The sequence below is a fragment of the Coenobita brevimanus genome, chromosome 71 (genome assembly GCF_032717465.1).
Source record: "Coenobita brevimanus isolate Jiangsu-jjx chromosome 71, ASM3271746v2, whole genome shotgun sequence".
Classification (NCBI taxonomy): domain Eukaryota; kingdom Metazoa; phylum Arthropoda; class Malacostraca; order Decapoda; family Coenobitidae; genus Coenobita; species Coenobita brevimanus.
This window is the reverse complement of record NC_137024.1, coordinates 2,508,833-2,523,093: the sequence shown is the minus strand read 5'-3', so window position 1 is coordinate 2,523,093 and position 14,261 is coordinate 2,508,833. Positions and strand designations below refer to the sequence as shown.

Sequence of the window (14,261 nt, the reverse complement as noted above, 5' to 3'; positions counted from 1 at the left end):
AATTCACTGTATTCTTGTTACTACTGGATGATTTTTTTTGCCATCAGAGAGAATCTTTTGAACTGGAGGAGTCAGATTTTATCTTTCAAGAGCACCTTCACTACCAAAGGTCTTCACTGAGCTGAACAGAGTCATCTGAGGGTAGAAAAAAATCACCAGTGAAAGAATTAAGTCTGAGATGAAGAAATGGTTGAAACAGTAAATGCATATGCACCAAGTGATGATAGAGGAAAGAATGGTAGACAGATTCTAGAATCAGCTAGAAAGTCTGTTAAAATGCATGTCAAAGAAGTGGGTGATCTGAACAGAAGAGTTGGTATGTGTTCTGTGAAAGATGCAACAGGTTACTGTGGTGTGCCAGGGGAAAACAATAATGGATGTCAAGTAAAGGCTGAAACAATAATGGATGTCAACTGAAGGCAAAAAACAATAACGGATGTCAACTGAAGGCAAAAACAATAATGGACATCAACTAAAGGCCAAGACCAAGTAAAAAACTGCATTGGTATTCCATATACAAAGAACAAACAAAATTTTTGGGTAAATGATATACAGTGATATAAATGAATGCCAAAAGTGTCTAATCTCACACCAAATATGTTTAGAAAGAAGAGTATTTCCAGATGGCCAATGCTCATTAATGTACAAAACCACTGTCCAGAACCACAAAAAAGACCTCTGAAATCACACCAGGTTCATGATGAATCCTGATGCCTACCAACCCCCTGACTAGGGCATGCCTTTCAGAAGACATTTCTGGTTGCCTGTGGTGTGCCTTCTTGATGGGTCTTACCTATTCTGCAACCTTTGTCAAGCCCAGCAGTTGGTCAAAACATTCTTATATGGCTATAAACATGTATTCATCTCATCACTACATGTGAATGGCGGCACCTATAATCTTCCAGCATTTGTAACATGGAAAACTGGATTTACTTGTGCATTTTCTTAAATCTATGCAAGGCATTTCTATGAAAATCCTTGAGGTGAAACAAGATTGATTTTTCCCAAATATAGCATCCTATATGATGTATATCTCAACCAACAGACATAACACAGCATAGAGGTTAATACTTCTGTTACTGGAGATAGTGTGATTTGGATAAAATTTTTATGGTTATGATGCTGCTAGACCCTAGGACACCTGTCGATTGCATACTTAACCCTTTTATTCCAGTGATATGTTTTGCTGGCTTATTCTTCTTACCTCTACTCCATTTTATTCACAGTAAGGGAGGTTTCTTGCTGTGAGGGAGTTAATGACAGCTACATCTAACTCCTCTAACTGAAAATCTTTCCTATACAAAATAAAATCATCTGGAAATAACAAAAATAATTTACAAAGTACAGGGCATCACTGGACTGAGGAGGTTCATGTTTGATTCTGATTTTCTGTTAACAGAAATATCTTTGTAAAACCCTCAAAACTGTCCAAAATCTCCCAGATTTACTGTACAGTACAGTATTGATAAAATGGGTTCAAATGACACAACTGAAGAAGCAGAATACAAAATGCTGAAAAATTATTGAAAATAAGTACGTGTATATGAGTGCAAAAGAAAAACGATAGAGTATCACAAAAGAAAATAGCTACAGATAAAATGGAACAGGATGTCCTGGAAGAGTTCTAGATGGCATGTAGGACTGTCATTAACCCATTCATGAGAGATGTTTGGCTAATGTTAGACAATCTTATTTAGCTTTGGAAAATCTCTACTTCAAGTGCAAGTCAATGTACAACATTCCAGTAATGACCAAAAGAAAATTATCAATACTAAAGGTAATTACCGGTATATCTCAGAGCTAGTCAAGGATGACTGCAACACGATGTTTATGAATCAGTCACGGGTCCTATCTCCCACAAATGCTTCTCACTGCAGGCTATACTGCATTACAACTGTAATCTATCTAATACACTTAACAACTATAAATTTATTTTACTCTTTCAACTCAGAATCTGATACAGAAATCATCCGCAAAACTCACATAACAGGAATTACTAGAGGTCATAGGAGAAAATCATACTGCATCTCATTAAATATACATCAATAAATACATGTACAGTACTGTAGAACTGCATGGACAACAAAATTCTTACCTGTTTAACATTATCCATGATTGCTAAAGCTGTAGTTCTCTTATCTTCTTTAAATCTGTAGTTGGATGACACATGGAAAAGTTTTGGAACTGCATCTGAAAATAACATAAGAACTCAGAAATACAGCACTGCATTGTATAGGAGAGAGAAAAAAAAGGAAAGAAAAAAGAAAGAAAAGCTTGTTCAAATATCATGTCATTACCACCATCACCATCAACTTAATCCAAGTTTCCACATTTACATGGACTGGGGATATGAGTATATAGGAGAAGCTGGAAGCTACACTGACACAAACATTCAATGAGGGAATTCAGGAACACTGTGATGTTGCTATGGACAGGGCTCTTGCTAACTGCCGATGGTTGTGAGCCATTTGGCTCCTAAGGTTTCAGATTTACGAGCCAAATACATTTTTAGTAGCCAAACTGACTACGAGCCGAAATATTTTACGAGCAATAAATATACTTATTTATTCATTTACACATTGTCTATTTTTAAACATTCACAGTGGCGACAAGGAAAGACTTAATAATCGATCTTTTGTTAATTTAAGTGAGGTTTACTTATTTTGTAGTTTACTGGGTTTTGAAGTGGATGTATTTTCTCCTCATCAAAAGGTGACTTGCATGTAAAATTGTTCACTGAAGGGAAAAAATACTCGCATTTGCGAGCTGTGGTTCACCAAACAAGAGCCCTGATGGATGTGCTGGAATGTGTTAAGAGCACCCTGAGATGGTTTGGCCATGTGGAGTGAATGATGAGTGAGAGACTGACTAGAAGAGTGTACTGTAAGTGAATAAGTGGAAGAGGAAAGAAGGAGATTATGGATGTGAGGGAAGGGCAGAGTGAAGAGGCATATGAATGAAAGTAGTGTGGGATGGAAAGATGGCTGCTTGAAAGCAGAAGACGGTGATGTGGAGGGGATTAGGTTGTTGGTACCTTTTGGGGGGTAATGGTACTTGGCTAAAGAAAAGAATAAAATAGACAAGGAAACAAAGGAAGAGAGAGAGGCTGGCAACACCATGTGAGGGGATGGGGAGGGACAAGAGGAAGAAAAGTTCTCTTTCATAACTGTTAGCAGAGAACAAACACCAATTCCACCACAAAGCTGACTGACTGTCATCTGAGTCCTAGGTTCAATCCCTGGCACAGTTCAGGTGATTTGACAGTACAGTACTGTTGCTGCTTTTTCCTGTGGCACTACACATTTCTCTCATCAGACTGGTACCAGCACATGTACTGGAGGTGAGATTAACAGGTTCTCCTTCCCCCATCATCAGGGGGTTGTCTTCCATTCACTCCAACAGAGGAAGTGGGGTACCTTGGTTTCAAGGTATGAGACATGGTAAGACAACTTTTTCTGGTTGTGGTGGAGTGGAATGCTCCTTGGCTGTCATCTGAGTCTTGGAACCATTATAAACAATACAATCTTATGTGTTGGAGCTCTGTGGCTAGGGTAAGGAGTGGATGGAGGAAGTTCAGGGAGCTGTTGCCTCTCCTAACATCGAGAGGGCTCTCCCTCTATTCTACAGGATCTCTGTACATGGCGTATGTTAGGAGTGTAACGCTGTATGATAGTAAAACCTGGGCAGTAAAGGAAGAGGATAATTGTAAGCTCAAAAGTAGAGAAATTACAATGATTAGACACATACATAGTACGTCCTTGAATACAAGGCCTGGGAGGGTTACGAGTGCGATTGATAAGTTGAGAGGAAGGATGGGACTGGAAATGTATTGGCATTGTGATGAAGGGTAGATTGAGATGGTTTGGGCATGTTGAGAGGACGGATTTTGACAATTGGGTGTGGAAGATGAGACTTGTGAATGTCAAGGGTAAAGCTGCGAGAGATAGACCAAAAAAGATATGGGAAAATGTTATACAGTGTGACCTCAGGGAAAGGACTGGGTGTCACAGATAAAGCAGCATGGACAGCTGCCATCTGGTGACCAAGGCCAACACATACAAGTATGCTGGAGCCTTTATAAACAATATGAATAGGCTAAGTGACAGTGTCTGGACTGACTCTATTGGATACATCTGTACTACAGAACTTGGTGAATGTTTTTGGCGTATTCAATGGAGCCAGGATTCCGGGGGCTTGAATGATGAGTGAATGGACGCGTGGCCCACTGGACTGGGCAAATTTGGACTGTCTTGACATTGCTACTCTTCACCCTGCCCTAGGGTGGGAAAGGAGGTCTGGATGATGATGAAAAGATATGATATGAATTTGAAGAAGTACACAATACCATACAGTACCAGTGACACTCAAACAAACAGCATAAGAAAACTTACTGTGGGTGCAAACAAATGGCTTCAGCAACTGTGACGGTCCTAAGCTGCCTCCCCTTACAGCCCGAAGGGGATATTGCCACAACCTCCAAGCAGAAGTCGTCATTCCCTGTCAAGAGGGGAATGAATCAACCTCTACTTTGCATGAACACAATGGACTCGAAGTAGGAGGTGAAGGTTTGGTGTACTGACTCCACAGCCCAGCATATCAAGAGGATTTACAGTACAGTGACATCTTTAATTCTCTGCAACTACCAGACGACTTTATTCAGCTTAGGAGAGCTCTAATTAGTTGACGGCATTAGTGAAGGCTATAATTATGCAATGATGTCTGTTCAAAAATTCTCTCATAAACTGAATAAAATCATATGGAGATAAAAAGAATACCGCCATTTTAAAAAAAAAGTCATGGGATTAAAAGGATTACATTTTAATTTGATTAGCTGATCATCCATCCATGTCACTTATATGATAAATTTTAGAGAATATCATTTATTTTTACCTATCAAGAAAATTCTTCAGTACGACCGTAATATCACACACATGAGATGGAGGAAATAACGTATACAAATATGGAGACAAAAATAATAACTTTTTCCACCTATTTATCTGGACAAAATAACAGCAATAAGAGAATCCCAACATCATGAAAACATTCTCCGGAGAATTGTTACCGGGTATGAGTTTACTCAAGCTTGCTATATTTCAAAAAAAAAAAAAAAAAAATGTTCTTGTGCTTCAGTTTGAAAACCAATTCTATACGGTAATGTATTTGTTCTTACTGTTGTGGCCCCTGACTAATCTGGATTAACAACCCACTGGATAGCAGGCTTTAGTTACCCTTCAGTGGCCCATCATTCTCCTTTTAGAAAGGGAGGGAAGTACCACTAGTTCAAGGGATCTGTATATCCAGGCAGCATAGCTCTAAAATGAATTGTGCATTTATTAACCCTGGCCACTTGGTTCTGCCTCTGCTGCTACACGAGGGCCTGCTAATCATTAAAATTATACACCTTACACCATGCCTACCTAAACAGGCTAGTAAAAAATAGATACTGTAACAGCCTACACACACTGAGGCCACATACATACAACTGTGAGGCAAAACCAGGCTATACACTATCTATCTGTCTATCTATAGCCCAATGCCCTAATCCCGCAAGGGGTGGCCGCAGACAAAACGCCTCCAAGTCGCTCTGTCATCCACCATTTGACTGCCCTCCCCCCAGCTCATTTCCCCCTCCCTCATGTACCTTTCAGCTCCATCCCTCCACCTCATCCATTAATAATACTAGTGCCACCACATTAAAGCATCCCACTCCAGCACTCCAGAGGGGATAAATCTGACACCCTACAAATGGACATTGAAATTAACACAGCATGCTCATTACTAAACTCAAGCAAAGTGAAATGCTTTCTCTTTATAAACACAGTCATCATCATCATCATCATCATCCAATCCTGCACTGCCCCATGAGGAACGTAGGATCCCGGGGCTAGGCACGTTAACATTTACATTGAGTGACCAGCCTCATACCATTTAATAAATAAGGTGTGAGGGGAGGAGATCTCTGTTTTTTTATGATATATATACAGTATATATTGTGTATATATATATATATATATATATATATATATATATATATATATATATTAAAATTGTTCTAACCTAATCTAGCCTAGCCTACTCTGACCTACTGTAAACTTAACTTGAATGTGATGACGCCTGTTGTCATGTGCCGAGTTGTCTCCTGGGCACTGTACGCATGTGTGTAAATTGAGGGGACATTGGGCAACACTTAAGTTGTGGTGAGTTGTCCCCCTCCTATGAGTTGACCTGAAAATATTACTACAGTATGTGCACCCTAACCAGTTCCAACCCACCCTCACCTAACTTAACCCAAATCTCTGCAAGAATTTGAAAAAGGACATTAATAATTTCCGCGCATGCACACAATGCCCAGGAGACAATATCCATGCATGCACACCACCCAGGAGACAATTTCCGCGCATGAACACCACCCAGGAGACAATTTCCGTGCATGCACACCACCCAGGAGACAATTTCCGTGCATGCAAACAACGCCCAGGAGATAATTTGCCACATTGGACAACTCACAATATTACACAGGGCAAGGAGCTGCACAACTTGCCCCCCTCCTCCCTATTTATAGATGTGTATAGATGAGAAATTGCTTAAAATTGCAGACTAAATGACAAACATCAATTTCAGTCTCCATTATAGTTGGGTGTTATTCTGGAAAAAGCTATCAAAACATGTAGCAACGCCCTACTTAAAAAAAGAAAAAGAAAAAAGCAAGAACACTTTAAGACATAGTACTCCACAAAACACTCACCACATTACCATCTACACACATTATATTTAGTGATGATTTAGCCCTTCAAAACAATGACAATTTTAGTTTCTGTGTGGCTGTCAAATGAATAGCTGTTAATGATCTCTCGCCTCTCATTAAGTAGGCGTAAAGTCGGCCCATATCCCAATCAGTAAAATAATGCTTCTACTTTTTCCTCTGTGTCTACTTCTACACTTTCCTGATCCTACAGCATACCATTAACCGATTGTCTAAAAGTGAATGTTAAAAAAAATCTGAAATGCATTGTTCAGTAATGGCATTTGGCCTAAAATCACAAACTATTGAATGCTTGTTACCATTACTTTAAATCTCGAGGAATTCATATATGATTATCTCGAAACACTCATAAATGACACTGAAAAATAATTACCTGCATTGCATTATTAAATTTCACTCTACACTGAAGTACTATTTACATCCCCGATCCAGCAAACAGATGGCGCACGTGTTTGTTTTGGTGATCATTTTCCCTTAATAACCCAATCCTTTGTAATGTTTCTTAAACTTTATATCGTTGTTCTTAATAACCAACAAGAATTTATCTGTATGCCTAGCTCTATTTATTCAAACCACCCAGTGACGCTCCTCCAGTTTCACTTCGTTCTATAGCCCTTTCTCCTCGTTCTTTGCTTGGTTCTTTGGCCTTTCTTCACTTCGTTGTACCCCTCGCTTCCTTCAGCAGCACTCATCTTAGGAGGTTTCACACTAATCGCGGAAGTGGTTACAAAACTCAGCTGTCGAACAACACTGACTCAATGTGCACGGCTTCTTGCACTCATTAGGTTAACTTCACTCTCTCTCTGGCACCTCCAACCCTGACCCCCCTCTTTCGTTAAATCTTGAACATACCTCTTCATGCGTTATCTGGACTTTTTGTGCACTTAATCGGGGGCCCTGTAGAGGAAGATCAGGATCAATGGGGTTCCTGCTCCTTACTGGCTCACTTGACGATATCATTGTTGCCCCTTTCTGCACTATCCTAGGATTTCCTTTTGGAGGTGGCATGGTGGAAGGCCGCACTAGGGGAAGAGGGGTGAACCAAATTCTCATGGGCTCTAGCATGTGTGTCCCGACAAGCCTAGGTCAGGCCATTGGACGGACTTTCGGAGGTAGGTGGTGAAATAACACAAACCTCTTTAGTATTTTCCTTTTAAATTCTTCCTCAGTCTCAGTTTATTTATACACTGATTTTGTTCATGTAGCCTATACCTCTCCAGACAACTCCACATGACAGGGTGAGTGGGCGGTCAGGGTGGGATGAGTGGGAAGGTTGGTGGGATGGGTGGGAAGGCTGGTGGATGGGTAATGGGAATACAGGTTGATGGTAGGAATAGGTCCATGGGAGCTACATCCCTAGGGAAATGGACCCAAGTAGCAACATCAAGTTCAGTCCATAAAATGGGATCCCAAGGGTTGTCTCCAACAAGGGGAAGGCCATTTCTTTTTTTTTTTTTTTTTACTTAGGCAACGCCGAGTACCCCTGCTAGTTACTGTTACATACTGAAAAAATCTCACGTTGGGTATGGGACAAAATTAATAAGGCATTTTTTATACTGCCGAAATTATAATTTTTATTCATGAGTCTTTTACACTGGGACACCACCATTCGAAAATAAAATCTAACATAATCACTGGTGGATTTGCCCCTTCATATACAACATCCATCCACCATAACTCAGGAGGGGAGTTTTATTCCAATGAAGACTGAATAACATACTCGGCGATACGGAGTCTTCTAATTACGTGCCAGTTTTGACTTAATAACTCTTAGGCTCCTTTTGCGTTCTTAAACGAATAGAATCACCGGATGATTGCTGAAAAAGAATTCCAGAGTTGTCCTGACTGTGAGAAGGTTATTGACGACAGTATTAACACTCAAGCCCTTGTGCCTCAGTTCAGTACAATCGTCTACCAGTTGACTGAGTGCTAGAGCTTTCCCGACCATAAGAGGGTTAATTACAGGCTTCAAACAATTATATATAATTTTCATATTCTTCCTATCGACCCCATCTCGCCTCATGCTACACTGTTTCACTGGCTATTTAATGTCACTATCTTTCATTGTATTGTTTACGTCTATCGTCTGCATTATTACTCGTGTTCTCTCGTCAGGATCGGTTTATGTGTGTGTGTGTGTGTGTGTGTGTGTGTGTGTGTATGTGTGTGTGTGTTAAGAATGTGGGTGTGAGTTTGTGTCAGTGTGAGAGTGTGGGTGTGGGGATATAGGTGTGGGTGTGTCAGTGTGAGAAGTCGGTGTCGGTGTGAGTATGGTAACGTGTAAGTAGTGAATTTAAGTGAGGTTTAAGTGAATATGAGGAGTAAGTCAACAAATGTGAGTCAAGTGAGTCAATGGGTTTATAGATCATGAGTTAATGTTAAGTCTTGAGTATGCTGTGAGTCAGAATAGGGGTGTCTGTGTGCGTAGTGAGACTGTATTGAGTCAGTGAAGGGATCTGTATTTGTGTGTGTATTGTGTCAACGTAGGGGGATTTGTGTATGGTAAGTCAGTGTGGGGGTGTCTGGGTGTGTAGTGGGTCAGTGTGGGAATATCTGGGTGTATGGTGAGTCAGTGTGGGGGAATCTGGGTGTGTAGTAAGTGTGGTAAATCAGTGTAGTGGTATCTGTGTGTGTAGTGAGTGTTTGGGGGGCAGTGTAATGTGCTGCTGTTTAGAGGTGACTCCTGGTGCGTCCTGCGGGCTTCCTTCCTCCTGCTGTCTCTGGCTCTCCTCACCGTCACCATCACCGTCACCGTCACCGTCACCATCACCGTCACTCTTCCCCTCGCCGCCGTCACCTTGCCCTCGCTGGCCCTGTACAACACACGCAAACAGTACATGTACATTTCTTCGTCACCTGAAAAACCTTGTATTACTTTTAACTTTAGATATTTATGGGTATTACACAAATCAAATCCAACAAGGCCTAATGTCACCATGAAAGCCATTTACTTTCTTCTTCTTCTCTTCCTCCTCCTCCTCCTCTTTCTTCTTGCTCTTCTTCCTTTTTCCCAAGCTTAAGGCTGTACGATGCCAAGGTTAGCACCGATATGGCTTTCACCGTGAGGCTTGATCATGTTAAATTTGCTTTATGTAATACCCTTAAAATAATAAAATTTCATAATTACCGTATCTTGTAAAGTCTGCCTCTTTAATCCCCTTTATATGAGAGGTATTCCAAAAGCTGATGATAGCCAGAATAAAATGGAAAATATATAATCGTAAAGAAAGGGATAATGGATTGCTTTATTTCCTTAGTACAATATGTCCTTCTTCAACTGGAAAAAAAAAATAGTTTGTGGTTGGACAGAAAAATATAGAAAACGCCAATGCGGTAAAGAGGTTAAGATATTCATTGGAGCTAAAAATTTACAAGTTAGTCCCTTCAGCTTGGAAAATACAATAACAAGACGTTCTAGGAGTGTAAGGGATCTACTGAAAAGGAGCTAAAGTATATGGAAGGTCTTGATATGCGAACGGTACCTTCCACTGTGTACCATGTGATATCATACCACTATACCTCATGGCCACACGAGTCTAGATTCAGAACAAAAAAACTGTACTCTGTTTTGAAATCGGAGTCCTCAGTACGCAGCTGGGATACTTTTAGATTCACTTTCTGTCAGATATTTTGAACTACTTAAATCTCACGTTGCCCAGGAGTTCAAATATGACTTACAGATGATGAAGCCAATACTATCACGCCATCTTTCGCTATATTTTACTGAAGGCTACGAAAGTGAGACCAACAATTGTGAGATACTGAGGGGGGGACAATCAACCAGTTATTCGATTTAACCGTGGTAAAATCCAGCCCTTTGTACCCCGATGGATGGGTTCACTGTGTATGTTCGTGTTAGGTAGAGCTGACTGGTGTTGCTTGGGGTTTTCAAGGATTTATTTGTTCGATGCTGTAAAGGATTTTGTACCGTATTTTGTTTCTGTGATGATAAAGGTACCATGGATGGAATGGCTGTTGTACTGACGATGAATAATATCTTACAATTTCTCATACTATATCTGTCTTTTGAATGTCATTGTTAGCTAGCTTACTACTTCTTCGTTTGTTACTACTTCCAACTACCCAAAGAGTAAAAACTGTGTTCTACTGCCAGACAAGTGAGATAAAGTACAATCCTGTGCCTGCGTCTGTACTGCCTCTTTGCCTCTCAGATAGTGAAACGGGGTACGTGGCTCTCCCTATAGTGAGCTAAAATGAAGGACGTACCGGTACCGGTTCCTGTGTCAATCAGTGAGAGAAGTAAATATGTAGTGTACGTGCCTGTGCCTGAGCCTGTGCCTGCCTGAGCTGGCGTGTGAGGCGGGTGATGGTGTCTGCCTGCTGCGCCAACTGCTGCACAAGGTGGTCCCGTGATGCCCTCCGCTTGCCTGAGTGAGGGTCCCGCAGCCCCGCCACACTCTCCAGCTGCCGCACCTCACCCTCCAGCTGCCGCACCCGCTCCTCACTCACCCGCACGCGACCCAACAGCTCACGGTTCTCCTGAATGGACAACACCACGCTCATCTACACTTCTGACATGACAGCCCACTACACTCCTCCTGACACCCGTAGACATGGCACGTACACTCGTGGGCTTAAAAGGCTTTCTGGCACTTTCGTATCAATACAATTCTGCGCATCACATACTAGCAGTGTTTTTTATTGTTATGAATGACAACTATATCGATGCTGAAATAATATACAAACCTTAGAAATGAATATTAAAGTGAAGTATGTAAAGCAAATCGTGAAGGGAACGAAACTAGAAAGCCTCCAAATCCGACGATAATACGATCCAGGTCAGTGTGGAATATGGCTTAGCGGGAAAATAGTGTGGTGGAAACAGGAAATACAGCAAATACAAGACACGAAAACTACATACACAAATTTGGGTTCCATCTTGTATAGCGCTAGAGATTAACTGATAATTCACTTGGCGAAAGCTGTGAAAGAGAGAGAGGGGGAGGCCAAGGATGAGATGGAGGGATGGAGTGGAGAGGTATATGAGAGATGGGGGTGTGAACTGGGAGCAGGGCAGTGAAATGGCGGGGGACAGGGCGACATGGAGGCAATTTGTGTTTGGTCACCCCTTACGGGATTATGGCGTCTGGCAATGGATAGACAGATAGATACAAAGCTGTCCTGTTAGCCTTATCGCTTTTACCGCCTACAGTTACTTTCTTGTACATTAAAACTGAGAACATCTACTTTTCTCCATAACTCCACTTCGGTGACGCCTATTTCACATCATTCTTACTACCTCTGGACGTTTTTATCTTTCGACTTGGAGGGGTTAGATACAGCCGTCATAAACCCATTCAGTAAAGACCTTTCCTGATTTGAATACAAAATCTGGAAGTAGCAAGAACAATTCGAAAAAAATAATCGTGGTGAAGTTAAAACCAAATGAAAGAATTATCCTCAAAAATGGAAATGATGTTTATTATTATGATATAAGTTTCCACATTTAAATAACTCCCGACACTATGATTTTAAGACAGTTAATGAATCTGGGATGAGAATCACAATTAACCGTACGATAATTTTCCTTTCATAACTCTGATTTGGTTTGGTGGGAAAAACAAGAGACAGGGAAAGGGTGTGCATCTTTTTTCGTCCTTCCTACAGAAAGAAATATTTCCTATGCCAGGAAATTGAGAGAAATTTTGGTGGTGAATGAATGGCCACGCAATCTGGGTCCGACTTCAAATTTACCTTACCCTTCCTGGGATAAACAGATCATAATTTCAAGAAGCTGATCGTACATTTGTAAGTGAATTTTCGTGTACAAGAAACAATTATCTTCCCTACGATATTGCTGGTAGACTTTACATAGCCGTGTTGCGATCTGACCCCTGACCTCCTCACCTTAACAAGTGTGGTGACCCTGTCCTTGTGCGCTGCGGCCTGCTTGTGCGCCTGAGCCCTGAGGGTGGCCACAGAGCGCTCCAGCATCTCCCTCTGTCGCAGCAGTTCTGGCACAGCTGTCTCCTCCGCCTCGCCACCACCCTGCACACACCACAACTGTTCATCATTGCTGTCTTCACACTTTCACTTACTAACTTATCCTGGCTTTAGAAAGGAAGATTTTTTGAATATACAGAAATGTTAGCAACTATAATCCTTTCTTTCCTCGGATTTTTTTTTTTTTTCATATGAACAGAATCGTCTGGCGCTTGTCAAAATTCAATTCACTGTTGCATCACCAATAAAAAAGGGCTGATCGGGAACGTTTTATTTTTGCAATTGGATTTCCTTCAACTGAACAAAACAATGTGGTCTGAGTACGGTATATGTATGCACTACCTACAGCAAAGGGGCTAATTAACAACCAGTAAAAATTAATTAAGTGGGCATTAACTCAAGCTCTAATGTTAATCGACTTTAACTCTCCTCAGTTACACCTGGGTCTGACAGACTGGGGCAATTTTTTCGATGGTATAGTTCAGTAATTTATAGATGCCTGGGATCCCTGTCCTTCTCAATAGCTTCCTAACTTTTTGTGCCCATGCAGGGTGTAGCGGGGTTACTTTCGTGTCTCTATGTTTTTGAAATATATCAACAGAACTGCATGTCGGGTCTGTGAGACCCAGGTGTACCTGAGGGGGAGACTTTTACACTATGAGTTTGCAAGTTGATTTTACGTTGTGTGGGATCCACTATGCCCATAATGAAGGTCCTCCATCCCTCAAGTTGTGACACAAGTGCTAGGCTCATAGTGTTCTTTGCTTTCGTGTATGGTGACAAAAAAAAAAAAAAAAAAAAAAAAAATATATATATATATATATATTTTGGCATTTTTTTTCGTATTAAAAAAAAAGAAAAAAACGTGGAGTTCAATTAATTAAAACTTCTTCACATTGTTTTGTAACAGGTAAGACCTAATACACTGTAGGATATTCAGGAATTCATGATATAAAACATGTGTGACACTACAGCATTTTTGAAAAGCTGGGTCTGACAGACCAGGGTGTACCTATAAGTTGTAAGCGAAACTGTAGGTCTACTTGAGGAGGGTTAAAAAAAATGTCAATCGGGATGTGTAGCGCCAAGGAGGATGGGAAGAAAAGAGCACCAGTCAAATTCACACTAATTTCCTTCAACCCAATGGCGTATTTATTTCCTTCTAGCTGTCTCGATTAAAGCAACTGTTCTAAATGTGGGTGTATTTCTTCCCTTTCATCCCGACAGTGTGACAGCAAGACAGCTCACCTCCAAGTCCGCAGTGCCTCCAGTCCCCAGCTTGTCCAGATCAGGTCGCGTCCAAAACTCCTTATGCCGACCACTTCGCACGTACTTGTCGTTCAGCGCCTGTCAGGGGAAATGGGTGAAGCGCCGGTGTTAGGGTGATGGCTGAGAAAGGGTGGATTCACAAGGCTAAAGGATGTGCATGCACGAGTTAGCACATTTAGCTGGCATGGGATGAGTTAGTACACAAAGTTAGCTGGGAGAAGCTGCTGTGCGATATTTAAGAAACACACACACACACACACACACA

At 41.2% G+C, this 14,261-nt stretch overlaps 2 protein-coding genes across 2 annotated transcripts in view; both read right to left on the bottom strand.

Moving 5' to 3' along the window:
* LOC145406629 (uncharacterized) overlaps positions 1–6,843 on the bottom strand; it is a 37,295-nt gene extending 30,452 nt beyond the window's left edge. The window contains exons 1-3 of the mRNA XM_080277706.1: positions 6,746–6,843; positions 4,392–4,497; positions 2,096–2,190 (exon numbers count right to left, since the gene is read on the bottom strand). Of these exons, the coding sequence (XP_080133832.1) occupies positions 2,096–2,190; positions 4,392–4,497; positions 6,746–6,766 (222 nt within the window). The 5' untranslated portion in view covers positions 6,767–6,843. The remainder of the gene's footprint in view (positions 1–2,095; positions 2,191–4,391; positions 4,498–6,745) is intronic.
* Positions 6,844–7,619: 776 nt separating this feature from the next.
* tous (testes of unusual size) overlaps positions 7,620–14,261 on the bottom strand; it is a 31,806-nt gene continuing 25,164 nt past the window's right edge. Inside the window, exons 21-24 of the mRNA XM_080277704.1 lie at positions 13,988–14,074; positions 12,632–12,787; positions 11,041–11,263; positions 7,620–7,660 (exon numbers count right to left, since the gene is read on the bottom strand). Coding sequence (XP_080133830.1) covers positions 7,620–7,660; positions 11,041–11,263; positions 12,632–12,787; positions 13,988–14,074 — 507 coding nt within the window. The remainder of the gene's footprint in view (positions 7,661–11,040; positions 11,264–12,631; positions 12,788–13,987; positions 14,075–14,261) is intronic.